This window comes from Equus quagga, chromosome 18 (genome assembly GCF_021613505.1).
Source record: "Equus quagga isolate Etosha38 chromosome 18, UCLA_HA_Equagga_1.0, whole genome shotgun sequence".
Lineage (NCBI taxonomy): Eukaryota > Metazoa > Chordata > Mammalia > Perissodactyla > Equidae > Equus > Equus quagga.
Window position 1 is genome coordinate 21,145,491 of NC_060284.1, and position 26,891 is coordinate 21,172,381.

The 26,891-nt window shown below is 41.5% G+C and overlaps 1 protein-coding gene across 1 annotated transcript; it reads right to left on the minus strand.

Annotated features, from left to right (window-relative positions):
• Positions 1-1,770: 1,770 nt before the first annotated feature.
• BCL10 (BCL10 immune signaling adaptor) lies at positions 1,771-15,138 on the minus strand. The gene is made up of 3 exons (XM_046645764.1): positions 14,641-15,138; positions 7,500-7,788; positions 1,771-5,749 (listed from the first exon to the last, which is right to left on the minus strand). The coding sequence occupies exons 1-3, from the start codon at positions 15,121-15,123 to the stop codon at positions 5,397-5,399; spliced, it is 1,125 nt and encodes a 374-aa protein (XP_046501720.1). The 5' UTR covers positions 15,124-15,138; the 3' UTR covers positions 1,771-5,396.
• Between the last annotated feature and the right edge of the window lie 11,753 nt (positions 15,139-26,891).

A 26,891-nucleotide genomic window follows, 5' to 3' on the forward strand; every position in this document is an offset into this window, starting at 1 on the left:
TGCTCTGCTACTCATGATTTTAACTTTGATTTGTTCGTTTAAGATGGTATGTGCCAGGCTTCTCTACTATAGTTTTTCCTCCTTTCTAATCGATACGTATTTTAGAGGGAGGTACTTTGAGACTATGTCAATATCCCATTCTTTGCCAAACTGTTACTTGTTCATTTATTTATATAAGCATTGACTCATGGTTTTTTATTTCATCCAATGAGTGGCAATCTGTTATTATCATTAATTATTTTAATGTTAAAATTGTCCCAGATTTACCCTGTGGGAGCCCCTTCAAGCTGGCTTCTATGCCTTTTGGACATGCTCCACCATGCTTTGAGCATTTGCCTGCTTTCTGACACAAGATATTCCAGGCTTATCTTATATGTTGCCCTGGAATTAGACATTTTGCCAAGGAATTCTGATTCCTTTTAATGGAGAATGGTACTCAGAAGCCAAGATCTGGGTGCCTAGTGTGCTCACTGATAATGAGGTATTAATGTTCCAGGTTCTCTCAGGGCACAAAGTTAACGAATGTATTTATTTCTGTATCTATTGAAAACTTTGAGTTCACATTGATGCTTCTAATTTTAATCCACTACTACTGGATTCCTTTCAGTTTTCTCTCTTTCCATATTCATAACTCAATTTCCAGATTGAGAAATGTGGCTCCCATTATACTAAATATGTTTTTATTTGATCAGTCCCCAAGTATGAAGCCAATCTTCCATCATCGCTGCTTGCCCTTCCCTCACATGGATGCCCTGCTTACCCTACTTTGGATCTGATATCCTGCACTGGACTGCCCTTCTACAGATGCCCTCCTCACCCTGTTCCTACCTACAACCTCAGACTCTGATGTTGGACACCCCTACAGACACCTTCTTCACCAGGCTTAGGCTCTGACACCTTGCGAGTGGACACCTTACTCCGGGCCCTGACACTCTGCTGAGCCATGTCTACACCTTTCTTACTGCACTCAAGCTGACAGCCTATGCCAGGCTACCCATCAGAATTGATACTCTCATTCCATTTGAGTCTCAACACCTTATATCCACCCCCTACCCCATGCCATCCACATCCTATTCAGCCTCCTACACTCTAATCTGGACCCCTACTACTTCTCCCAAGCCCTGCTGGTGCAGATACTTACTGCGCTTGGCCCCACATAACGAATGGCTCGTGGATTGAATTGTTAAAGAAGTGCAGTGAAGAGAATGAAAGGTACAATTAGAGGAAGGGAAAGAGAATTGAAATGTTGCAATAACCTTCTATTGATCTCTCTGCTTCCATTCTGTCCCCCTCCAATCCATTCTCCATACAGCAGCCACAGTGTACTTTTAAAACACACATCAGTTATCACTCCCTTGCTTAAAACCCTCCAATTGTTTCCCAATTTAGAAGAAAATCAAACTTCTTACAATGATCTGTAAGCCCTTCCACATTTGATCCTATCTGTGAAACGTCATTTCAATCCAGGCTCCCCTCTGTCATCTCTCACACTTCCATTCCAGCCACATAGGCCTGTGTGGTCCTCACTAACTCATTCCTGCCTCAGGGCCTTTGTACTCCATGTTATTTCTGCCTTAACTTTCCCCCAGAACTTCACACAGCTGGCTTCTTCCTGCTTACGATTTAGGTCTCGGCTCAAATGTCACCTGCTCTGAGAGGGCGTCCCTGATAATGCTATCAATACTTTTCCCCAAGTTACTTTGTAGCTCATCCATGCCCTATTTTGTATCCATGGCAAACAGAATTATCTGGGTTTCCTTGTTTATTTTTTAACTGTCTCCACCAACTAGAATGTGAGTTCTCTGAGAACACAGACTTTGTCTGTTTTGTTTATCACTGTATCTCCAGCACCTACAATAGGTACTCAATAATTATTGAATGAATGAGTGAAAAAATAGATAATCTCTGCTCTTTCTGTCATTTAATAAACGCTAATAAGAGAGCAAGGACTTGTGGAAAGAACATTGATCTTGGAGTCAATCAGTCCTGGATTTTAATCCTAAAGAGCTGTGTGATTTTTGAGTCTTTTACTTTATTCTGAGTTTGTTTCTCATGTGTACAAAAAGGTGACAATAAAACCTCCCTTGCAGGGTTATTAGGATTAAAAACAAGATCACACATGTGGAAACACCAAGCATGGTATTTGGCATTCAGTAAGTCTGTGGTTTCCAAACATTGTTGCATGTTGGAATCACCAGGAAATCTTAACAAACTTCCGGTGCCTACCTTCCACACCCAAACATTCTGATTTAATTGGAATGGGGTGTAGTCTGGTCTTTGCAATCTTTAAAAGCTCTCCAAGTGATTCTAAAATGGGCAGCAAAGCACGGTATTTGGCATCCAGTAAGTCTGTGGTTTCCAAACATTGTTGCATGTTGGAATCAAACTTCCGGTGCCTAGCTTCCACACCCAAAACATTCTGATTTAATTGGAATGGGGTGTAGTCTGGTCATCGCAATCTTTAAAAGCTCTCCAAGTGATTCTAAAATGGGCAGCAAAGTTTGTGAACCACTGCAATATAGGACAATTGTCCGCTAATTAAATTAAATAGCATGGCAAATTCAGAGTGAGGATTTCAGGAGCAGCACTCAAGTTATCCATGTACTATCTGTGCTTAAATTCAGCTCTCCCTTCAGAAAGCCCTCGTAAGATTACATTTAACAACTAACCATTGATTTGCTTCTTGGCTTGCTTTTCCCCCCTAAAGTCAACATTTGTACATCTTTATCCAGTGATACAAGATAAGGCCAGACACTGAAACTTCCCGCTCCATTTACATTGCTTAGGCAAAAGACAGCTATGAGACTTGACTTCCACCTCATACCATACACAAAAATTTCTTTGCAGGGGATCACAGAGCTAATTGTGAAACTAACGCAACTACATTTCCAGAAGAAAACATAGGAGAATATCATCATATTGGGATAGGCAAAAATTTCCTAAACAGGAGACAAAAATCACTAATCACAAAAACAAAAGATTGATAAATTGGAATTAAGGAACTGTTTATCAAAATAAACAAACCAAAAAACTCCCAAAAAGATTCAAAACAAAAAAACTGAAAGAAAAAAAAAAACCCTAAAAAACCTGCCATTATCCTGGCCTGCCCCTAATTTGTCAGTGTTTGACTTTGCACTAAGAACAACATGCTAACCAAAGATGAATAAGCACCTCACGAAAAAGAGAGCTCACCACGAAAAGACGTGGAGGAACCCTAACCGCATATGGCTAAGTGAAAGAAGCCAGTCTGAAAAGGCTACATACTGTGTGATCCAACTATATGACATTCTGGAAAAGATAATACTTCAGAGACAATAAAAAGATCAGTGGTTGCCAGGATTGGAAGTGGGAGGAAAGAGGGAGGGATAAATAAATGGAACACAGGGGACTTTCAGGGCAGTGAAACTACTCTGCATGATATTATAATGGTAGATACACGACATTATGCATTTCTCAAAACTTATAGAACTGTACAACACAAAGAGTAAACCCAAATGTAAACTATTAACTTCAGTTAATAATGTATCAAGACTGGTTCATCAATGCCAACAAACATACCACTCTAATGTGAGATATTAATATGGAAAACAGGGCAAGAGGGGGCATATGAGAACTCTGTACCTTCTGCTCAAATTTTTCTGTAAACCTAAAACTGCTCGAAAAAATAAAGCCTATTGTTTTAAAAGATAATAAAAGAAGTGAGCTCAAAGGTGTTTGTTTTTACTAACTGATAATACAGTATCTGTGAAGAGTAACTTTTTCACTGCTGCATTAATCAACTTAGTAACCAATTCTCCTGTATCATGTTAGTCTATCATTACTAATTGATACATTTTTAGCAATGGCTGGTTTTCAGTGTTTAAAGGAAAAAATTGACTTTATAGGATTCAGAAAACCCAAAAGCCTACGTCTGTTAAAACTGTAATTTTATTGTCTAGTTAGCCAACAGTTTGAAAGAAAAGTCAGTTTTATAAACTATAAATATAGGTGCTACAGCATCTCTAAATTATGATCTTCGATTGTGAGTACATCCTATTTAAGTAAAAAAAAACTAACCACATATCAAATTTCATCTTAATTAATGAAATGAAAAGCCTGCTTCTGTTTTAAAAGGGATTTCTTTAAATGTAATGCCCTTATTTTCTTATGCTATGCTGGAGGTGAAACATGTTTCTCTATAACTCTTATAAAATGTTTATACTGCAAAAATCACCCAGTCTTTAAAAATTTTTAAAGCTGATATGCCAGTTATCTTTAGGATTGATAAATTTATCAGTCTATTCAGAAATACAACTAGATCTCACAACCTGAAATAATATTTTCTATTAAAAATGTGTTTTAGATATTTATTTCCTATTGAAAAATCTGAAACTTCCAAAACTTAACAGTATAATTTAAAAACTTTTATTGTTAATATTCCATCTCTGCTTTTTGCAAGTAATGGAAATATATATGAGATGGATTATTAGGAAATAGGTAGAATTATAATTTAAATGAAAATAACAAAAGCATAACATTTATAAATGCATAAAGTTAGTGAAACTTTGTTATATAACAAAAAGACAAATCTGGCTAATGGCCTGCTTGTTCCAAATAGTTTTAAAAATAGAATCATCACATACACACCAAAAAACCCATTTTCTTCTAGTTATTTCAACTATACAGTAGTCCTCATTAAAAGAGAACGAAAAGTACAGAAAGAGTATTTTTTTGAAACATCAAATTCTACGTAATAACTAAGGTTTTTGCCAAGATTTTTCTTTAGGAATGAAAATGATAAAGCAAAGAATGTGAAAATCTTAAGAAAGTGGTATTAATTAGTAAGGTTAATAAGAAATGTCTCTTGGCAAACTGAGATCTTCAGTGGCTCAAATTCTACTGGATGTTTCTCCGCATCAGAAGGGGACTCTGGAAGTGCCTGTGAGCCTGACTGAGCGGGGAAAGATTCTTTTCAGTACGCTGGCAGTTTCCCGGGAGCGACTGGCTTTGTCACCGAATGGGAATAGCTTACTCCTGAAAACTTACTGCTGAATGGTTGGGAAGGACTAATAGATTGACAATTACTAGCACAAACGCACTGGGAAGAAACACTATTCCCAGTCTCAGACCCTGTTCTCAAATAGAGAAATGTTCCCTATTAAAATTAGTCTTAAAAAATGTGAAAACACTAAAAACCTGAAAAGTGAAAGAAAATACCAAAAAGTACATGATCAACATGACTAGCTATCTAAAAGTATGCTTTATTCTAAAAAATTCTATTTACAAGGTATGTTTACATTGCATTTTAAAAGACATATATCAAATGTTAATAAGTCATTATAGCAATTTTATAAAAAGATTCATATCCTTTCAAATATCTTCTGTCATTATTAAAAAAATGAAAAGGCAGTAAGCTGTCATTGCCGTGAAAGAGCACGTGATCTTAAGGGAAGAAACATCTCACTCGAGTTTCCACAGGTTCCTTCTTCTAACTGCAGCTCCGGTGGCAAAGGAGGAGCCCCAGGGTCCCCAGGTCTAGGGAGCGTAGTGGAAGAGAAGGTGGGATTTTCAGTTCTGCCTACTTCTAGAACAGGCAAATTCAGAGAAGAATCAGTAGAGAAAAAGGGGGCTGTGCTGGACTCTCCTTCTGGATGGTATATGACAGTGGATGCTCTCAGTTTTTCAGAGAAATTACTCTCATCTGAATTTGATCTAGAGAGGTTGTTTGTGGCTCCATGTGGAAAAGGCTCACAGCTGCTACATTTCAGTCCTACAATAAAATTATTCAGATGTAAGTAAAAAAGTAATTTAAAAACTCGAGACCATGCCCATCTTGTAACTTTTTAAAGATTACAAACCAGTTACCACACAACCAAAATTTAAATAGTAATTTATAAATTCTGTCATAATCCATTTCAAATTTCATTTGCTTTTCCCAACAATCATGAAATATACTGTTATTTACATTTTCTAGATAAAGAGAAAGTCTCAAGTAAGCTAAACAACATGCATAATTCATATTTAATTTGCATACTTATATTCTTAACCACTGAAGGACCTGGAAAAAATTAAGTAGCACCTAAAATTCTTCATAAATAAAGAAATAGCTTTCACAGCTAATAAATATTCTTTAGCATTCTGGCACAAAAACCATTACCCAATAAAAACAACATTTAAACAGGGCATATGCTAAAATTCTATGATTTAATTAACATTCATTACTGATTCTTGGATCATAGGGTGTCAGAAGTGGAAAGGATTTTAGAGGTCATCTGGGATAGCCTCTCGCTATTAGACATGAGAAAAAAGAGCACAGAACAGTTATGTCACGTCCAGCATTCCAGGACTACTTCCTGGGAAAGAGAACTAGAACCCAGGTCGCCCCTTCACAGTACATAGATAACTGTCCTACCTCAACCTAACAGTTTAGTTAAATGACAGCGGTTCTCATCAAAGAATTTTACCATAGTCAAAGGGTAAAGCCAACAATTAACCTCAGGGTGGAAAGAATAAACATATACACAATTTACTTTTCTGTTAGGCTATCTATTGGACTATCTATAGGCACAGAATCTTATGAGTTGACTAATTTTATGTAAAACCTGCAGTCTATAAAGTACATTTATATATCATTTTCCCCACTAGTTCTTCAATTCCACAATACATTGAACATTTCTGTCCCATGCTACAGAAACTATTTTCTTAAATATGGCTCAGGGGAGGAAACTTCCAGTGTGTTCCAGTATGGACTTACAGACTGAGTTCCTTAAGGGCAGAGCCCTCCATTACTCATTTCTGTGCCCCCAGTGCCTACAACAGCTGGAGTAGAGCTACATCGCATGCGTGTTTATCGTAAGTGCTCTGGAGAGAGAGACAGAGACACAGCGTGAGATTTAGAGGAAGTGGGGGATTTAAAAAGTAGGGGCAATATGATGCAAGGTTCCAATTAGTGAGCTTGTGCTCTGCGGTGAGGGTGAAATGAGAGTAGTGAATTCGCTATTCCTTTAATCACAGTCCCCATGCCTCTCTCTTCTTGCCAGACCGAGTGTGGTTCTAGTGTTTAAAGTTTTATACAACACGATTCGTATAAACATAAGCTAAGCACTTCAGCTTGTGATCAACTGGTGGGGAAAAACTATCAGAAGTGGACTTATTAAAACACTTTGCCTAGACACTATTCATGATGTGTGATGAGCATTTTCAGGGGCTACTTTTGAACAGATTAATCCTACATTCTGCTGACTTTAGAAACAAACCCCTGTGTATACTGGGATTTCACTATAGTCAAGTTTTCTATAAACAGTATTATTAAATGAACATAAATACAGAATATTGAGTCATATTCCACTTTTCTAATGTAATGACATCAATATAAAATTAAAAAATGCAAATGGAGTGTAATTCTGAAGCTTAAACCTTTTGAATAAAAAAGTTTATTGTTTTGGATTTTTTGTTTTGTACTTTACTTTTAAAAGCATTGTTACACTTACATGAACTCTTGGATACCTGAGATAGCTTACCTTTCAGATGTTCCAGTTTTATATTTCTAAGTTTCAGCACTTCATCTGTAATCTTCTGTATCAGGAAGTTCTGTGTTTTTTCTCGCCGAATAGATTCAACGAGGGTATCTAGTCCTTTGGGGTTTTCTTGTAAGTAGTCTAACAGTTTTCCAGCCCTTTTTCTACTTGATGTTCGGCAAGAAATTTCTTCAGTGTCTTCTCTACTGAGTATTTTTTTTGCACGGAGATGATCAAAATGTCTCTCAGCTATGATTTTTTCACACAAGTAGACACGCAAATTTTCTAAAGCCTGAAAGACACAAAATATGCTTCAATATTATTTTTTTTAATACCTAAGGAAATCACATAGGTGACTGATTATTAGTTACGAATCTTAGCTGGTGTGAGAAAAGGTCCTGAAGTCAGGAGGATCATGCCTACTATGCATGCTAATTAAGATGAAGGGCCAAGTAGACAGAAGCAGGTCCCAGACTAGACATTCCTCAGAGATTCTGTCCTGTTCTGATCTCATCTTCACATCTATAAACCAAGACCAGGCTACTCTGAGGAGGGGCCAGCCAAAGGTAGAGGGCCTGGGTCTGTGGAGATAGGGAGGTCTGCTGAGGGCCCTCAGGGGTAAGGATGAGAGCAGAGGCCATGGACATTTTAATTAACATTTACCAAGGAATCCAGGAGTGGTCAGGACCAGAGAGGATAAATTAGTGAGAGGTCTCACAGTTTACAACTTTGTCATGTTTGTTACTAATTTTCTATCTTTCGAGAGTAAAACCATGAAAAAAAAAAGAAGAAGAACCTAAACTGAAAGGGTCCATAATGTGTCTTATCTTTGGAGTCAGTTCAAGAGACTATAACCTAACTCAGTCAGTCTTGCTGGAAGGGAGATGGAAAGGTGTGGGGGGAAATAAATCTAAAGAAATAGTGATTATTGGAAGAAATTAAAGAAATGAAGAAAAGGAAATCACAGAAAACAAGCCTAGACCTGAGAACTGCTGAGGGGGCTTAATTGGCAGAATATCGATGTGGGTCCGAGTAAACAGCATTAATAATTTGACGCCTGTGACTGTATTTGAGCTCTTCCACGTACTAGATACATGAACTTGGGTAAGTAAGTTAACTTCTCAGTGCCTCAGTTTCCTCATCTGAGTGTTATGAGGAATAAATTAATACATGTAAAATACTTACAGAAGGACCTGGTACACAGTAAGTGATCAGCAAATGTTAGTGACGATGACAATGATGACTAATTTGACTTACATTTACAGCCATGAGCTATAGGCAATAGAAGATCTCAGAAGTTCTCTAGTAGTATATGGTGGCAGGAAAGTAGGCTAGGTGAAGGGTTCCTATGGTCCTCAATCATTTATTTATTCACATGACAAACATTTCGAATATCTAAATACCTAATATGACAGGTGCTGACCCAGGATGTGCAAATATGAACAAGACTTGAATCCTGCATGCAAAGGGCACATGGTCTAGCTGGAGAGTACACATCACACACAAGCCAATAATTATACAACAATGTGGTATGACTGGGGAAAAAAAGATTATAGGTCAAGTACTGGGAAAGCATAGAATAAGCAACTAACTGCCTCCAGGACCTGGGGAATTTACAGAGGCTACACTTGAACCAGAGGCATGAAGGGGCACAGTGGGGAAATACGGAGAAGTATTGGAATTTCTCATTGGAAAGCAGAGTACATGTAAGAAGGAGGCGAGAAATGAAGTTGGGAAGGCAAACTGGGGTCGGATCATGGAAGAATCTTCATAACTTGCTGAGGAACATACAAGTCCCCGTAGCCAAAAGGAAGAGTCATCAAAGGGTTATAAATAAGAGGCAATAAAACTTTTGCAGAATACTAGGGGAAGCAAAAACTGGACTCAAAGGAGACCAATTAGAAGACTGCTAGGACATCTTACATAAGATACACTGAGTGCATGAATTTGAGTTGCGGGGATGGGGAGAGAGGAAACCAGCTTTAAAAGATGAACTCCTTGAAAACCTCGTCTGTTGTCATTTCTACTCCCTACACGCTGATGATTCCTAAATTTGCACACGTGATCAAGACTTTCCCCACCTAGGGGCTTGCCCGGTGGTGAGGTGGTTAAGTTCTCATGCTCCGCTTCAGCAGTTCAGCGTTTGCGGGTCTGGATCTCGGGTGAGGACCTAGCACCGCTCATCAGGCCACGCTATGGCAGCATCCCACACAAAGCAGAGGAAGACTGACACAGATGATAGCTCAGTGACAATCTTCCTCAAGCAAAAGAGGAAGATTGGCAACAGATGTTAGCTGAGGGCCAATCTCCCTCACACACACAAAAGACTTTATCCATCTAGACGTTGCAAAGGTCCTTCAAATTCAAAATGTCCAAAAACAATTTTCTTTTTTCAAAAAAATTAAAGTACAGTTGACATACAATATTATGTTAGTTTCAGGTGTACAACATAGTAATTCGACATTTATACATATTACAAAATGATCACCACAATAAGTCTAGTAACCATGTGTCATCATATAAAGACACTACAATATTATTGACTATATTCCCTATGCTGTATATTACATCCCCGTGCCTTATTTATGACTGGAAGTTTGTACCTCTTAATCCCCATCACCTATTTCACACAACTCCCCACCCTCCTCCTCTCTGGCAACCACCAGTTCTCTGTATCTCTGACTCTGTTGCTGTTTTGTTTTGTTTGTCCATTCATTTTGTTATTTAGATTCCACGTACGGATGAAACGATACAGTATTTGTCTTTATCTAACTTATTTCACTTAGGATAAAACTAATTCCGCCCATGCTACCTTCTCCTATCCCTTTCCTCTGATATTCTCAACTCATTTGGGAGTATGGCCATCTATCCAACCATGCTATAAATCTGCAACTCATCCTTGACCTTTTTTTCTGCTTTCATTCATTTGCCACATCCAATCACCTACCCACCAAGTTCTGCCTGTCTACCCCTTGTATTTATCTAATCTGCCCCTTCGCCTCAGCTCTATTATGAGCACTGCCCTAGTTCAGGTCCCTACCATACCTTGCATGGACTATAAACAACAGACACCTAGCTATACTTCTGCCTCTTCTCCTCGCCAATTTCTCCTTCACACATCCATCAGATCTTCCCATTTTTCAAGAGAAAATGGAAATCTGGTGTGTTATAAAAATTCTATTAATATTGAAATGTTGTTTGTTAATTTTTTAAAAATTTTAAAACACTATGTTCCACCCCGACTTCAAGGATAAAGTTCCTCAACTATGGCAGAATAGTAGAGAAGTTAAGAGCACGGCTCTGGACTCAGACCAACCTCAAATCTTCAAATCCTGAATCTTGAATCTCCCACATACTCCTGTGAGAAGTGAGGCAAGTTATTTAACCTCTCTGAGCTTCAGGTTCCTCAGTGGCAAATAATGATTAGTACTTACCTCACAGGACATCTAAGAAGACTAAATGGGACAGTGCATACGAATGCTTGACAGTCCCTGATACACAGACGGTGCTCAGTAAATAGCTATTTGATAATGGCAGACAGGGTGCTTCACAACATGGGTCCTGCCTGCCTCTTCTGCTTAATCTCTCACCACTTCTATATGTTCTGGAACTTTATGTTCTATTTAAAACTGCTGTTTGTCACTACATTTCTTTATATTACCTTTGTATTGGTTTCTTTTCTCCTAGCACATGTCCCTATTCATCCTTTAAAACTTAGGACAGTGGTTATCTCCTTCAGGTAGATAAACCTAAACTCCCCAAAATGAGTTAGGGACCCCTCTCCTCTGTCTGTGTAGCACCTTGTGCATACATTTCACTTTTTTATATACCAGGACTCAATTTCTATCTCCCAACTCATTCCCAGACATTTCCATTCTGTCCCACTACTCTTCTCAAAGTTACCAGTGACCCCCTTATTGCCAAATCTGATACTTTTCAGTCTTCATCTTACTTCTCAGCAGCATGAACACAAGTGACCACTCTCTCCATGAAATATTCTTTTCTTGTCTTCTGTTAATACCAACCACACTCTCCTGGCTTTCTTCCCATCTCTGTGGCTATAACTTCCCACTTTTAAAAACTCTTCTACAGTCTCCCTCTTCTCTTCTAGCTCTCAACTTCCTAGGTGAACTCATTCAATCCCACACTTACATTTCCAGCTCAGATTTCTCTTCTGACCTTCAGACTTGTGGGTCTGATTTGGCATTTCCACGTACTAATCTGACTTCACTCTCTTCCTCAACTCCCACACTCAATCCATCACCAAGTTCTATCATTTCTATTTCAAAAGCGCATCCGGAGTTCTGCTGTTCCAACCATCTCCACTGCCCTCACCCTGATCCACATCACCTGCATCTCTCAATTATATAAATTCCAAGAGTCTCCTCACTGGTTTCCCTCTTCTCACTTTTGCTCTCCTTAGTCCACAGAAGAGGTAGAGGGATCTTTCTAAAATATAACATAATTCTTCAATAGGTCCCTACTACACTTGGGGAAAAAACCAAGCACTTTACTACCATCTATAAGACCCTTCATGATCTGGCTCTAGCCCACCTTCCTAACTTCACCTCAGGGCACCCTCTGCCTTCCTCCAAATTCCCCAATTCACCGAGGCTTTGCCTGTTTTAGGTCCTTTGCAAACTCTATTCTGCCTAGAACGCTCTTCTCCAAGTTATGTCATATCCTTCAGGAACCAGTGGATTACTTTTTTTTTTTTTTTTTGAGGAAGTTTAGCCCTGAGCTAACATCTGCGGCCCATCCTCCTCTTTTTGCTGAGGAAGACTGGCCCCGAGCTAACATCCATGCCCATCTTCCTCTACTCTATATGTGGGAAACCTGCCACAGCATGGCTTGACAAGCAGTGCGTAGGTCCACACCCAGGATCCGAACTGACAAACCCCGGGCTGCCAAAGCAGAATGGGCAAACTTAACTGCTCCACCACCGGGCCGGCCCCTAGAACCGGTTTAAATGTAACCTTCCCTGACCATCCTATCTCAAGTAGATTTCCCCTGTTAGTGTCTCAACAGCTGTTTGTCTCCTTCATAGTACTCACCATAATTTGCAATTATACATTTGTTTTCAACCCTAACGACCTATACGTTTGAAGTAGGCAAGAACCAGGTATGTTTTGTTCAAGTCTGTATACCTCACACTTAGCGGAGTGTCAAGTAGATAGTGTTTTAGATGAATGTAAAATTGCACTTATTTTGTGATTGGCAATTTTCATTTTACATGTGTCTCCTCCTGCCCCCTCCCCAAGAAATCAAGCTCTTTTCAAAGTAGGATTGTGTCTTAGTTTTTACTTTTTGAACTGTTAGAATCAACTACAGTATCAGCCTCACAACAGCATCTAATTCATATTTATGAAACTGAACTGAATTCAACCAAAAAGATGAGGTAAACAACTAGATGGAGCCAGTGAGGAGGAGTACAGCGAAGAAGCAGGAGTTTCCAGGCCGCGTGGTGGTACACGGCGAGAGCTTTGGGGGAGGAGGATAAAAAGTTCAATTTCAAACAAGGTGAGGGATCTGAAGGAGATAAAAGTGGATTTCCAGTAGATATTTGGAAATAAGGGCCTCGACTTGAGAGAGAAGGAAGTCCAAATATGTGGATAATAAATTTAAAAACTCCTAAGGTCATAAATCACCCATGATTCCCCAGGGCTATGAATTTCTGATATAGCTGTATAAATTCAAGTCATGGAGATGGATACTATCAATGAACTGATAGAAAAAAATAAAGGCCTGGAGGCCACTGTTCACATCTGTGTTTGTGTACAAACGTGAACAGTGTAACCTCGCACTGCCTGTTTTCTCAGCTGTAAAATGGCAATGACAATTATCTGCCTTAGAGGTTGCTGTAAAGATTAAACGGGAACAATGTAAATGGTGTGACACAGCATCTGGAACACAGCAAGCCTAGCTCTTGAAGTTCATGGCTTTACTGGCACAAATCTTGAATAAGACAATGCTCATTTACTCTGTGGTAGTTATCAATGTCCCAGTTTTATCTCAACTAGAATGTAAAGCAGAGGCCTGATGGTCTTTTTCTGTATCTTTCCAGGCCCAAGAACGGTTACTTTCCATATAGTAAGTGGTCCATAAATATCTGCTGAATGAGGAAATAAAGGCACAAGTCCCAGTCATATCTAGTTTCCTTCTGCTAATGAGTCATACCAACTGTAAAGATGAGTACAGTGTAATAAACCTTACAGGGGAGGGAAAAGGAAGGGATCTGAAGCAGATGAACATTACATTTAAAAAGCAGCTGTCCTGTCCAGTTCACAAAGATGATTTTGTACAAGCAGTGCAGTGTTAAGCCAGAACACACTTCATGTGGAGTTCCTGCTTTGAATTTCAATTAACATGAAGCATTTTAGTGGTACTCATATAGGCCTCATATGGCAAAACAACTAACTAAAAGCAAAGGAAAAAGAGAAACAAGTCATACTTCAAGAAAGCCAATCTTTAAGAATAAACACTAAGATGTGTGCAGTTCTGCAGAAGAGCATTAATTTAGCTGCTGAATATTTTCAACGTTTACTTCTAAATTAATTCTCGGCTACATGTATTTATCCCCTCCCTCAATTTAAATATGTGGGCGTTTGCTTACTAGGGGAATTCCAGGTTGTGCTTTCAGCTGTTGAGCTTCCCCCAACCCCCTTTGCAAAAGTTTCACACATCTGCTCCACTGCTTGGGATCCTCTGTCTGGTCCGGCTTTTGCTCCAGGTTGAGCCAGCAGCCAAGGCAATCTGACTCAAGGACGCACTTGAGCCGTCGATCCCTAACAACGCAGCCCAAAGTGCAGCGGGGACAATCACCAGGGCACGGGCGAGGAGTGGGCAAGGAGCTGGCGGCGGAGAAACGCTCCACCGAGCAAGGTTTCAGAAACCCAAGCCCTGCATGGAGCGATTTAAAACGTCGATTAACAGGTCACCCGGGGATCACTTCCACCGAGGTCCCTCGAACTCAGGGCTCGCCGCGGCGCTGCGGTGCCTGGACCTTCCGCTCCTCCGACCCGCAGGCTCCTGCTCGGACTCGGACTCGGACTCCGGGTTTCCGCTTTCCTGGCCCGCTGGGCTGCAGCCCGACCCCGCCCGCCCCCGGCCCGCCGCGGCGCCCGGGCTGTGCTGTGCTACTCACGTCCTTCTTCACTTCAGTCAGGTCCTCCTCGGTGAGGGACGGCGCGGTGGGCTCCATGGCGGAGGCGGGAGATGGCGCTTCTTCCGGGTCTGGGAGCTCGGGCTGCGCCGCCCCGCCTAGGCTGGGGGCTTCGGCCTCCGGATGAGCGGGGAGAAGGGCAGGTGGGCAGGGCCGTGAGGAAGAGGGCTGCCCCTTCAAAAACAGAAGGGCTCCGGGGTCAAACCGTGGCGCTTCCGGCTCTGCCTCCGGGGCCGACGGCGCCGCAGACCTACGCGTCCCGACGCGGAGCTCGGAGCCCCACTGCCTCCTTCTCCTAGAGGCCCAGGCGCAGGCACCGCCCCTTGGTGGGGCGGGGTCATCCGCAGAGCCCGCCCCGTCTCTGCGGCAGCCAATCGGGGCCAGCCCGAGAGCCAATCCTGTCCCCGCCCTGTGGCCGGAATCTTTCAATAGTGGCTTCGCCCACAGCCTCCAGGTCGTTTGCATGTGGCCTCCGGTTGGCCTCCCCAAAAGGAATCGTTTCCGCGGGTGGGACAGGTCGCTGCTCCGCGGGCGGGCGCTCCCCGCCTTCGCAGACTGCTGGCTGGTGGAGTCTGGTCGCGGCTTGTCTGTACCTTTGGGTTCCTCCCCTTTTCTCAGACCCTGCCCTACAACTTCCTGTTGCTGTGTTTGCCCGCACAAGTCTTTAAATTATTTGGTCACACACCGACGGTCGCGCTTACGCGCTAACACATACGCCCACACATACGCCCATACACACAGACACATAGCCTAACTACAATATTAAAGAAATTTTGCAAGATAAAAACCACCTACGATCCCACCACTTTAACATCTAATTTAACGTCCGCATACTTTTTGGTCACTGTTTATTATAAACACACGTATTTCCTTATTAATTCATCTGTGTAATGATATGTCTCCCTCATAGGGCTCCTATGAGAATTAAATGATATGTGTATGTAAGGTTCTTAGAGATAAGTTGGCACATAGTACGCACTCAATTTGTTATTTGTTATGTTGCATTGCTCAAACATTTGTGGAGTCCTTGCGAATGTGCTCTAGGCGTCTTATCCTGTAAGAGTTCTCCCATTTTGTTAGGGGAGACTGATGAACAGACAATTATTCCCAGAATGGTATTCTAACAGAGGTGTATGCAAAGCAACGTGAGTAATGCGGGTGAGAAGCTCAAACAGCCCTGGCCCAACGGTTGTTTGGACAGCGTGCAAATTAATCGAGGTGGTATTCGAAGCTACAAGGGAGATAAAAATGAAAAAAGGATGGAAGACAAACTTGGGAATCCTAACATTTTAAAGGAAGAGAAACCAAAAGAACCAGAAAAGAACAGTGTTGCCAAAGCCACACCAATGTAGTTTTGATCACAACACAGGGATTCTGCTTTTAACATTAACATTACATCGTATGTCTTTTTCCACGTTGATACACCGCATTTTTTCTGATTGCTTAAGCTTCCGTCACCTTGGTATAACCCAATTTACTTAACCATTTGTTCTTTCATTTCACAAATAGTTATTGAATGTCAACTATGTGCCAGACACTGTTCTAGGTGCTGGGGATACAGCAATAAACAAAGTGGATAAAAATCTCTCTCCTCCCAGAGTTTAAATTCTAGTGTCTGTGTGTTTGGGGCAGGGCAGATAGACGTTTGAAAAATGTTATGTAAATTATTTATTATGTTAGAAGATGATAAATATCAAGAGAAAATATAAAAGAGGTAAGTAGGATGAGGCGGTATGAAGTGGTAAAATTTAAAATAGTTGGTTAATGAAGACCTCACTGAAAAGGGGAGATTTGAGTTACCATTTGATGGAAAGGAGGGAATGAGCCATACAGACATATGGAGAAAGAATATATGAGTAGACAGAACAGCCAACGAAAAGGATCCAGTGTGACTGGGAAGGAGCTGAGGTCCTTGTAAGAGTTTACTCTGACTTTGCTCTGAGTCATACTGGCTTACTCTGAGTCAGACAGGGAAGCCACTGGAGGGTTCTGAGCTGAGAGGAGTGACATAATCCGATTTATGATTTGAAAAGGAGCACTTTCACTGTTGCCTTGAGGGGAAGGAGGATGGGAAAGGGGAGACTGGTTAGGGAGCTACACCATAATCCAGCCCCGGAGGTGGGAGCTCAGACCAGGGTTGGTGGCAGTGAAGGTGGTGAGAACGTTTTGAAGAGTAGGGGAGTGATTTCATTTCCTTTTAAAAGGATTGCTCTGGCTCCTGAGTAGAGAGTAGACTGTAGGTGTAAGGGCGGAAGCAGAGAACCCACCCGGAGACTACCACAGAGATCCGGGTGAAGATGAGGGTGGCATGACCGTGACCAGGAGGGCAGCAGTGGAGAGCACTCTCCCATGGTTACCTTAAGTTATTCCCAATTTTTCATTGTTATAAATTTTTTCTCATCTACATAGTCCTCATTCTTATTTCTTTTGAATTATCATTTGTTTTGCATAAATTCCCAGGAACAAGAATACAGCGCCCAAGGAAATGATTATTTTCCGTCTTTTCATAAAAATTTCTACGGGTTCTCTCCAAAGTATTGGTCCATTCGAGTGTGAGAATGAACTGTTTTGCAATAGCCATAGCAGCTCTGCTGATGAAGATGGGGATTCAGGACTCATCAAAGCAAAGTGCTTTGAACAATGCCAGCTTGACACCCCCTTTTTGATCAAGCCATTATAAGGTCGCTGTTCTATTGTTGTTCTTTTTTAAATGAAACATTTCAAACACACTAAACTGTAAGGAAAAAATAATATTACAAACAACTTATGTTCATTACCAAGATTTAACAAATATTGATATTTTGCCACATTTGCTTCTGTTATGGCTTTTGATTACCACATATTAATGGCAGACGTGTCGGATTCTTGAGCCTTCTTTGGCTCAGAATCCCTTGCTATACATCTGACTCTTTCCTTGTTCTTGACCATCATTTAATTTCTGACATCTCCAACTTTCTTCCATCCTCAATATTCATTCCCTTATTTATTTATTCAACTAAAAAGTTAAGTGTCTGCTATGTGTCAGAAGTAGGAGTTATGGAATGAGGATCAGGGATTGGGTGGGACTTAATGAAGCGCTTAGGAATTTTTAAAGGCTGAAGTTTAATATTTTGAGGCCATGTCTCAATGTTCCCAAGTCAAACTGTGTCAAAGTAGCTATACCTGAGTGTCCCATGCCTAATCAGAGAGCTAGTTCGTAGCAGGCCTTGCAGTTCCCAATCCTGCTTTCTTTCTAGTGCATTATACTTTCTTCATAAGCAAACTCATTTCCCCTTCTCTGCTAAATCACAGGGTCAGACTGCTATGAAGGTTGGGCATATTTTCAAGAAAATAGCCCTGTCCATTCTCTATCTTGTAATAATTCTCCCTCCCCCAACCTCCAACCCCATCCCTACTTCTAGGTGCACCATCTGCCTCCTACTGTGAAATATGAGGCATCTGAGAAATATGCTGTGAAGGATACAGTTTAGGTGCTAAAAACATAAGGCAGCATATCACAGTGGTTAAGAATGAGGATGTTTGGCATCTGACAGACCTAGGCTGGGGAATTTGTTTCCCAGGGCTGCCGTAACAAATTACCACAAACTGGGGGGCTTAGAACAAGAGAAATTTATTCTCTCACAGTTTTGGAGTCTAGAAGTCCAAAACTGGCAGGGCCACGCTCCCTCCGAAGGCTCTAGGGAAGAATATTTCCTTGCCTCTTCCTAGCTCCTGGTGGTGGCCAGCAATCCTTGGCATTGCTTGGTGGGGGCAGCATAGCTCCAATCTCTGCCTCTATCTTCACGTGGGCTTCTTTTCTGTTTTCCTCCCATGTCTCTGCCCCCAAATTTCCTTCTTCTTGCAAGGACAATGATCACTGGATTTAGGGCCCACTCTAATCTAGTATGACCTTATCTTAACTTGATTACATCTGTAAAGATACTATTATCAAATAAGGTCACATTCTGAGTTTCCAGTCGACATGAATTTTGGGGAGACACTGTTCAACCAGTACAGTTGGATTCCAGATTTGCCAATTATTAGGTCTATGAGCTGGGAAAAATTAATAAGCATTCAATAAAGATAGCTATTATAGGAATAGAGAGGGAGGAAATAGGAAAACCATTTCTGACTGATAGACAACATGGAAGAGGTGTATTTAAACCGGGCTGGAGTTTTTTAATAGGTGGAGCTCTAACTGCTGTTTAACGATTTATTTAACACTTCCTGCCAGATACCAAGTGATGTGTTAAGCAGTGAATTCTATTCCAAGTGGTTGTGAATTACAAACTTCCTGTAAATAGTAGTAGGACAAAAGTGGCCAGTTCTGAGACAGACGGTCCTAGGTTTTAATGGCAAGACAACATGTGGTGGAATTCAGACATTTCAGCTCAGAGACTTTGTGAAGACTCCAGATGATCCTGTCCCCAGGAGTGACTCCAAGCTTTAGGAAGGAAGGACCAGGAGGGTGCAGGGTGGTGAGCATGGGCCTGAGCAAATGCTTTGAGGACATTCACAAATGTTCCCTAAAACTAGGACATTGTTGGGGCTGATGAGGGAACCTAAGAGAAGGGACTGTTCGCTCTGCCTTCCTCCTTGAAGACTGTTGGCTTGGAGAGTGAGGACAGGAATTTGGTATTAAAGGCTTGCATGTTTATGGAACAAGGTACCTCGAATATAGTTGAGGTGAGGCGATATCCCGTATAGCAGAAGGAGAATCTTGACGGAGGGGCTAGATCTCCCAGTCGTACAACTTGCCTGGGAAGAAATCAACACTAGCAATTTATTTCATACCCATTCTGAGCCAAGCACCTTACACCTGCTGTTGCAATTTTATCCCTATGTCAGTCCTTCCAGGTAGGCTTTATCATCCTCACTTTACAGATGAGAAATCCCAGGCTTAGAAAATATGATTTGCCCAAGGTCACTCCTCTCCCAAATAGTAGAATCAGGATTTCAACTCAGCTCTGTCTGATAACAAGGCCAGTGTTCTTAATTACTAGACTGAGCTTACTGCTTCAGGACATAGCGATTCAGAGGAGCTGCGTTACTCGAACATTTCCTGGGACAAGGAAAGATGTAGAACGCATTCAGGTCTGTTCTCCGTGCCTGAGCTAGGAAAAAGCAAAGCCAGAAAACTTATTTTGGGACTTTCCACATTCCTAAATGCAAAAGAGAACATCCCAAGATTGCTGGAAAGGGAGCTCTCAGGCTCTTGATGGACCCTGAACTTGCAGCTTTATAAGAGCATCCTGCAAGGTGGAGGAGGTCCAGGAATGGAGCCCCTGCTCTAGGCCTAGGGATGTAAGAGACAGAGCCAGACTCTGAAAGGTAGCATCAACCTAGTTAAGCTGAAGCAGAAGCTCAGGAATGTAGTAAGAGGACTTGTCTATACTGAGTTTCTGCAAATGCACTCTCCCCTGGTGAATGAAGAGATGATAGAACAGTTTCACAGGAGTTCGAAGGTTCGTGGTTCCGTCAGATGGTACCTTAGAGTATATAGAAGGAACCTTGTAAATGAGAATGCCTGCTCCTGTTGAAGATCCATGAGGCATTGGGCACCACAGTGAGCCCGAAAACCAGGAATGGTTAAATAATACAAGTTGCAGTAGGAGGAAGAAGGTGATACTTGCCATCTCCAGCTTGGGCTCGATCTCAGGCATAATTCTGGGAAGGAATGTTAAAGGAGTAGCTCGTGAGTGCCTAGAGCGGCAGAGTGGGGTGATCATTGAGAGGCGGCATGGCTTCCCTCAAAGTCAGTCCTGTCCCTTCCGTGAGCCACGGCTAGAAGCAGTGGTTCTCAGACTGGACTGCTTATGAGACTCACTTGGGAGCAGATGTCCAAGTCCCACCACAGACCAATTTTTAAAGAAAATTTCTGGAAACCTGAGTAGCAGTAGGTTTTTAAAATTTTTTCTAACAGTTTTACTGAGATATAATTCACGTAACATTCAATTCACCTGTTTATAAGGATATAAGTCAATGGTTTTTAGTATATTCACAGAGTTGTGAAACCATCATCACAATCAACTTTAGAATATTTCATCACTTGTAAAAGAAGCCTGTACCCTTTAGCCTTCACCCTACTCCTCCCGTCTTTTCCAGCCCTAGGCAACCATTCGTCTACTTTCTGTGTCTATAGATTTGCCTATTCTGGACATTTAATATAAACGAATTGATATAATATGCGACCTTTTGTGTCTGGCTTCTTTTACTTAGTGTAATGTTTTCATGGCTCATAAATGTTGTAGCAGGAATCAGTACTTCATTCCTTTTTATAGCTGAAAAATATTCCATTGTATGGATATGCCACATTTTATTTATGCATTGATAAATTGGTGTACACTTGGATTATTTCCACTTTTTGACTGCTGTGAATCGTATTATGAACATTCGTGTACAAGTTATTGTGTGAACATCTGTTTCCATTTTTCTTGGGTATATTCCTAGAAGTAGAATTGCGGGGTCACATGGTAACTCTCTATTTACCTCTTGAAGAGAAGGGGTAGTTTTGAAAGCTTTCCAGTTGATTCTGATGAGATCATGAGAATCATAGTCAGGGCTGAGAACCAATGATACCGACAGAATGGTGAAACCCAGGACACACTCTGACAACTGTCAGGGAGACATTTGCAGCTTCAGGGAGACATTTCATAGTCCTTGGGGATCCAGGTAGAACAGTGAAGGTGGGTCATAGATGGTTTTCCAGTTATACCTGAGATACTAATGATTGCTGTCAACATGCGGGGAAGCGTAGAATGCCTTGGCGCCCTATTCTCAAGTCTTCGGTTCACTATTTATATTAACGACTTTGAGGGATGAATATCTGGGGCAAGAGTTCTCAAATTTTTTTCTAACTACATAATCTTTTCTTCCAATGAAATCCTCTGTGGAAGCTTAAAAGATAAAACAGATCAAGGGGGAGCTGCTCTAGGGACCACTGAGAAGAGGGCGGGTTCTCAAGGCCTGGTCTACTTCCTCTCTCACCTGCCCACCAAGCCCCACCACCTCTGAGCCCTTCCTCACAATACCCAAGGCTTTATAGAGCATTGCTTGAAAACCAGTGATGCAGCAGTTACTTTTAAAATTAATTTGTGGATAACCCAAAACTGAGAACGTAAAATACTTTTAATGGTAGACTCAGGCTCAAGAGGAACTCTAACAGGGATCAATATAAGGTAAACAAAACAAAACAAAAACTGAACTTCTCTGGGGAGGTTTGTATTAAGAAGCAAAAAGTTTTCTTGCCTGCAAGGTATCAAGCATATCCTAGACAACTTTTTCTATGAAGGAATTCAAAAACCAGAAGGCAAGGTTGTTGGCCTAAATGGTTTTGACAGTGGTCGCAGCTCCAAGCCTTTGGAAGACCACGTTCACACTGCCAGAGCCACTTGGATCTTGAGGATCTCTGCTAGCCAGGGCAAGGGGCTTGGCCTGCAGCATGGGAAGTGGTTGTTTTTCTCCTTTATCTTCCTGCTAATTTTCCTAATCCAGCTCCACTGAGGTTTTTGCCTTGAAAAGAGCTGGCTATGATAGCAGGGCATACTGGATCTACTATTTTCATTGTTTAATATTTAATCTATTATTATTCAGCTAGATTGTAACTTCAATAAGGCAGCACATTATCTACTTTTTCAATGCTGCTCCTAGAACAGTGCCTGGCCTAAAGTAGGTGTTATGGACTGAATGTTTGTGTCCCCCCCTAAATTCAGATGTTGAAATCCTAACCCTCAATGTGATGGTATTAAGAGGTGGGGCCTTTGGGAGGTGATTAGGTCATGAGGGTGGAGCCCTATGAATGAGATGAGTGCCTTATAAAAGAGACCCCAGTGAGCTCTCTTGCTCTTTCTGCCAAGTGAAGATACAACAAGAAGTCAGCAGGGTGCCACCTGAAGAGGGCTCTCACCAGAACGGGACCATGCTGACACCCTGATCTCAGACTGACAGACCTAGGACTGTGAGAAATAACATTCTGTTGTTTATAAGCCCCCCAGCCTATGGTAATTCACTATAGCAGCCCGAATGGGACTCAGACACTACAGGTACAAGAAACACATGTTGAATGACCGACTGACTAAATAAAAGCTATTCGACGGGTATGAAGATTCAGTCAGATATGAATTTTCAGTCGTGCAAGATGAATATGTGCTAGAGATCTGTTATACAACATTGTGCCTATAGTTAACAATACTGTATCGTACACCTAAAAATTGCTAAGAGGGTAGATCTCATGTTAAGCATTCTTACCATAATAAAATAAAATAAATTAGAATAGAATAGAATAGAATTCTTAACCTCTTTATGTCAGCATACTCTCCCCTCCCCCATCGAGTCCTGCATGGTTCCTCTTAGCAGCCATTGGTATTCTATGACATACCAGGACACAGCTAAAGGAGAATTCAGAATCCTGTAACTCCTCCTAGCCTTAGCTCTAACCCTCTTGCCTCTACCCGTCCCTTCCCTTCCTCCAACCTGACCTCCGCCTTTGCGGTGTCTGACTCACACTCATTCTCTGGTGTTCAGCCTTACTTCACTTGGGCTTGAGTCATTTCTTTACTACTTACTGTTCAAGTTCAAGCAAGTTTCCTAACAGCTCTGCGCCCCAGGTTTCTGATCTACCCAGGAAAACAGCCTATATATGTGAAGAGAAGAGGAGTAAAAGTGGAATGTTGGGAAATACTAACATATAAAGGATATGAAATAGCAGCATCTTATCTCAGAAATTGACTGGAAGCATGTGAACTGCTGAGTTTCTTGCATATACCATGCAGGCAATAAATGTCAGCAATTACCACTTTTATGACTTGAGACTTACTGTCATTAGGAACTTGTCCTTCAGATCTGATGCTTGTCAGCACCTTCTTGATGATGACCTTGATTCCTCTCAGCCACAGGCAGTTTCTCCCCTCGACTATGCTGCCTTGAGGAAATTCAGTCCCCAGGCTGCCTGTCTGGATGCCAGTTTCCTCTGGGCAGCACCCACACCGTGGACGTAGCTTCAGAGCAGAAATCAAACTCACTATTGCTGAGGAGTAGGAATTGACTCAGTGCTTCTGGTTGGGCAGGGTGCCTAGCTGGCTCTCAGTCATGTCAAGCTGCTGAAGGTGAGGATTAACTTGCAGCTCCACAACGTCCGGGCAGGGAGCTAGCTTCACATGCTTTAAACTGCCTGGTGATGGCTCTAAAAACCCCAAACCAACCATTTGTGATTATCTGGGTTGCTGTCAAGATTGGTTTAGCTTTATCAACCACTCGTGGTTTCTCAGAATCTTGCATTTGTTTCAGATACAGGTAGTTCCAACAGCAGTGAAAAGTGTGTAAACCCTTTTAAAATAGCAATAGCATTTTACCCTTGTTTTGAGGGAAAAAAATGATTCCACTGTGCTTTTTCTAGGTAGGATTCTAGTGACAAATGAATCGGTGTCTCTCGGTGTATATATTATCAGGGGATCTTTGGTAAGCGTATTACCAATTTCAGGAGGTCTATTTTAGGAAAAAGACAGTGACAGGATTGGTTTGTATTTTAGGGGATGACCCCTTGGGAGCAATATGGGGGCAGAGCGGAGAAGAGTAAGACTGGATGGAGCCGGAGAGAGAAGACAGCTTGAAGGCTGAGGCTCTGAACTCATACGGGGGCAGCTCTGAGAGACACGGGGTGTGGGTTTGAGAGAACCAGCAAAATTGCCAGACCTAGAAGTGAATCAACACTCCCAACTTTGTTTTGCACAAGAAACCCAATTGCACTCGGCATCTTGTGATGCAAGGGGGCTATTTGGGGATACTTAGGGGACTGGTGCTTACTGACTGTTTGGGGATGTACTTTAGGTGAAATTCACATGTCCCCCTCAGCTTTCTGTCATCTTCAAACCTCTGACTCACACGCTCCAGCCTCCAGAACCCAAGTCCTTTCCTTTGTTATTCAGAAAGGGCAGATTGGTCTGCATCTTCCAACATACTTCTATGATTACTGAGGCTTCTGGTTTATGGTGTCTCCCCTGCTATAATGTAAGCTCCATAAAGATAGAAGTCTTTGTTTTATTTTCTGATCTACCCAAGGTGCTTGTAATAGTGCTCGGTTTATCATAGGTTATAAATATTTATTGAATTGGAATGAACAAAGAAAAGGTTATTCAATATGTTGAAGGCTACAGAAAATTCAAGCAGAATGAGAAGGGAGAGAGGACCCCTGGTTTTAGGATAAGAGGTGACCTTAGCGAGAGTAATTTCAGTAGAGTGTGTTGTGGAAGCCAAAATGAAACGTTGCTATTGTTGTTATTTTAAATTCCCTTTTGGAAAAGGTAATGAAGGTACATGGTTTGGGGAGGTAATGAAATAAAGCTGCAAGGTTAGACTAGTTTTCTGCATGATATTTTGTTCATTTGTTACGTCTGACTCATGGAAGTTGAACCACGTTGGCCTTTATTTGGTGCGGATGGTGGCTCAAGAAAAAAATGTACCTGGAGATATACAACCAGGTTCTCAAAGGACCGCTCCATTCTGCCTAAGCAAATGGGAGACAGAGTACAAATAAGCAGGAAGGAATTTTCCATTTTCATTAGATAAACGTACAAGAAAAGATTATGCTAATATATGTAGACATTTTGGGGTCAGGCTTCTTCAAGGGATATTTTGGTGCTTGCTCACGTAAAATTGCTCTCTCATCTTAGCTCCACACCCTGATAGAGCTGTTTTCTGTGTTAAGTTTTGTTTGACGTCATTGTAAGTCATACTTTGACTCCTAGAAACAGGCGCCTCTTCTGGGGGACTTTATGAACAGCACGAGAATCGATCTAATTCTCAACTAGCCGTTGTTTTTCTTAGCTGCTTTCAGAGGTATGGATGGAGGATTCTCTGAAGTCATTCTGACTGAGACAGCAGATTGAGACTTAACTCACATGTCACCCAGGTGGTCTACATTTAAATTTTCTTTGAAATATAGAATTGTGGTAGTTTGTGTATTCTTCCCTTGGTTTGGTGGCTGGAAACTGTCCTCTGGCCTGTCTGAGGGTCCTCAGGGCCATCTTGTGTGACAGCAAGTGAGTGCCTTGTGTTCTTCTGTCCCAGCCTCCTTGTCATTCAGCCACACTGCTGCTGGTGACCCTCTTGAAATTGCCCCTCTGCTGGGCACAGCTATGAGTGCTATTGCTGCTACCACCATTTTGGCCTCAGGAGAGGGGACACTGTTCCATCCTTTGCTATTCAGGCTGAAGAATGGACAGACGCTTCCCTTAAGTTGCCACAGCATAGAGCACACCTTGCTGTAACTTTTAGCATGTGTTTCTTCCACGTGAAAATAAGAGAAGGAAAGTTCAAAATTGGGAATATCTTAACAACTAATATGAAATGTGGCTACCCTTAGAGCTCACAGGATTAGATTCCTCATGTCTTAGATTGTGTACCCCAGAAGCTGAGTAGGAGGCACGGATTTGAGTGAAAGTAGTTCATTTGGCAGATGACCCCAGGAAGCACTGTAAGAGAGTAGAGAAGTCATTCGTGGAAGAGAAGGACGTCTAAATAAGGGTGCATAAATAAGATGATTATCACTGTGGGCAATTGAGGCTTAATCCCATTGGGAACCTTTGAGAGAGGGTATAGAACTGCCCTGGCCAATATGGTAACCACCAGCCACATGTGGCTACTGAGCATTTGCAATATGGCTAATCAGAATTGAGATGTGCTCTAAATGTAAGATATACATCGAGTTTTTAACATGTAGAACAAAAAATGGTAAAACATCTCACTGATCATTTTTATATCGATTACATACTGACATAATATTTTAGATATATGGATTAAAAATACTATTTTTTATTTAAAATTAATATTTAAATTATTTAAATATAATTAAAATTATATTTAAAATTAATTTCACCTGGGGGCTGGCCTGATGGCATAGTGGTTAAGTTCGTGCTCTCTGTTTCGGTGGCCCAGGGCTTGCAGGTTTGGATCCCTGGCATGGACCTAGCACTGCTCGTCAAACCATGCTATGGCGGCATCCCACATAAAATAGAGGAAGATTGGCACAGATCTCAGCTCAGTGACAATCTTCTTCAAGAAAAAGAGGAAGACTGCCACAGATGTTAGCTCAGCAACAATCTTCCTTAAGCAAAAAGAGGAAGATTGGCAACAGACGGTAGCTTAGGGACAATCTTCCTCACACATACACACACACACAAAATTAATTTCACCTGTTTCATTTTACTTTTTCTTTTTTTAAAAGATTTTATTTTTTCCTTTTTCTCCCCAAAGCCCCC

What these genes read in the sequence shown, in the direction of transcription:
- BCL10 (XM_046645764.1), bottom strand. Translation starts at nt 15,123, where the DNA reads ATGCAAACGACCTGGAGGCTGTGGGCGAAGCCACTATTGAAAGATTCC. An exon ending in TGACTGAAGTGAAGAAGGAC is followed by an intron (nt 7,789 to 14,640) that starts GTGAGTAGCACA and finishes TGTGTCTTTCAG; the next exon opens with GCTTTAGAAAATTTGCGTGT. An exon ending in AAAACTGGAACATCTGAAAG is followed by an intron (nt 5,750 to 7,499) that starts GTAAGCTATCTC and finishes ATTTTATTGTAG; the next exon opens with GACTGAAATGTAGCAGCTGT.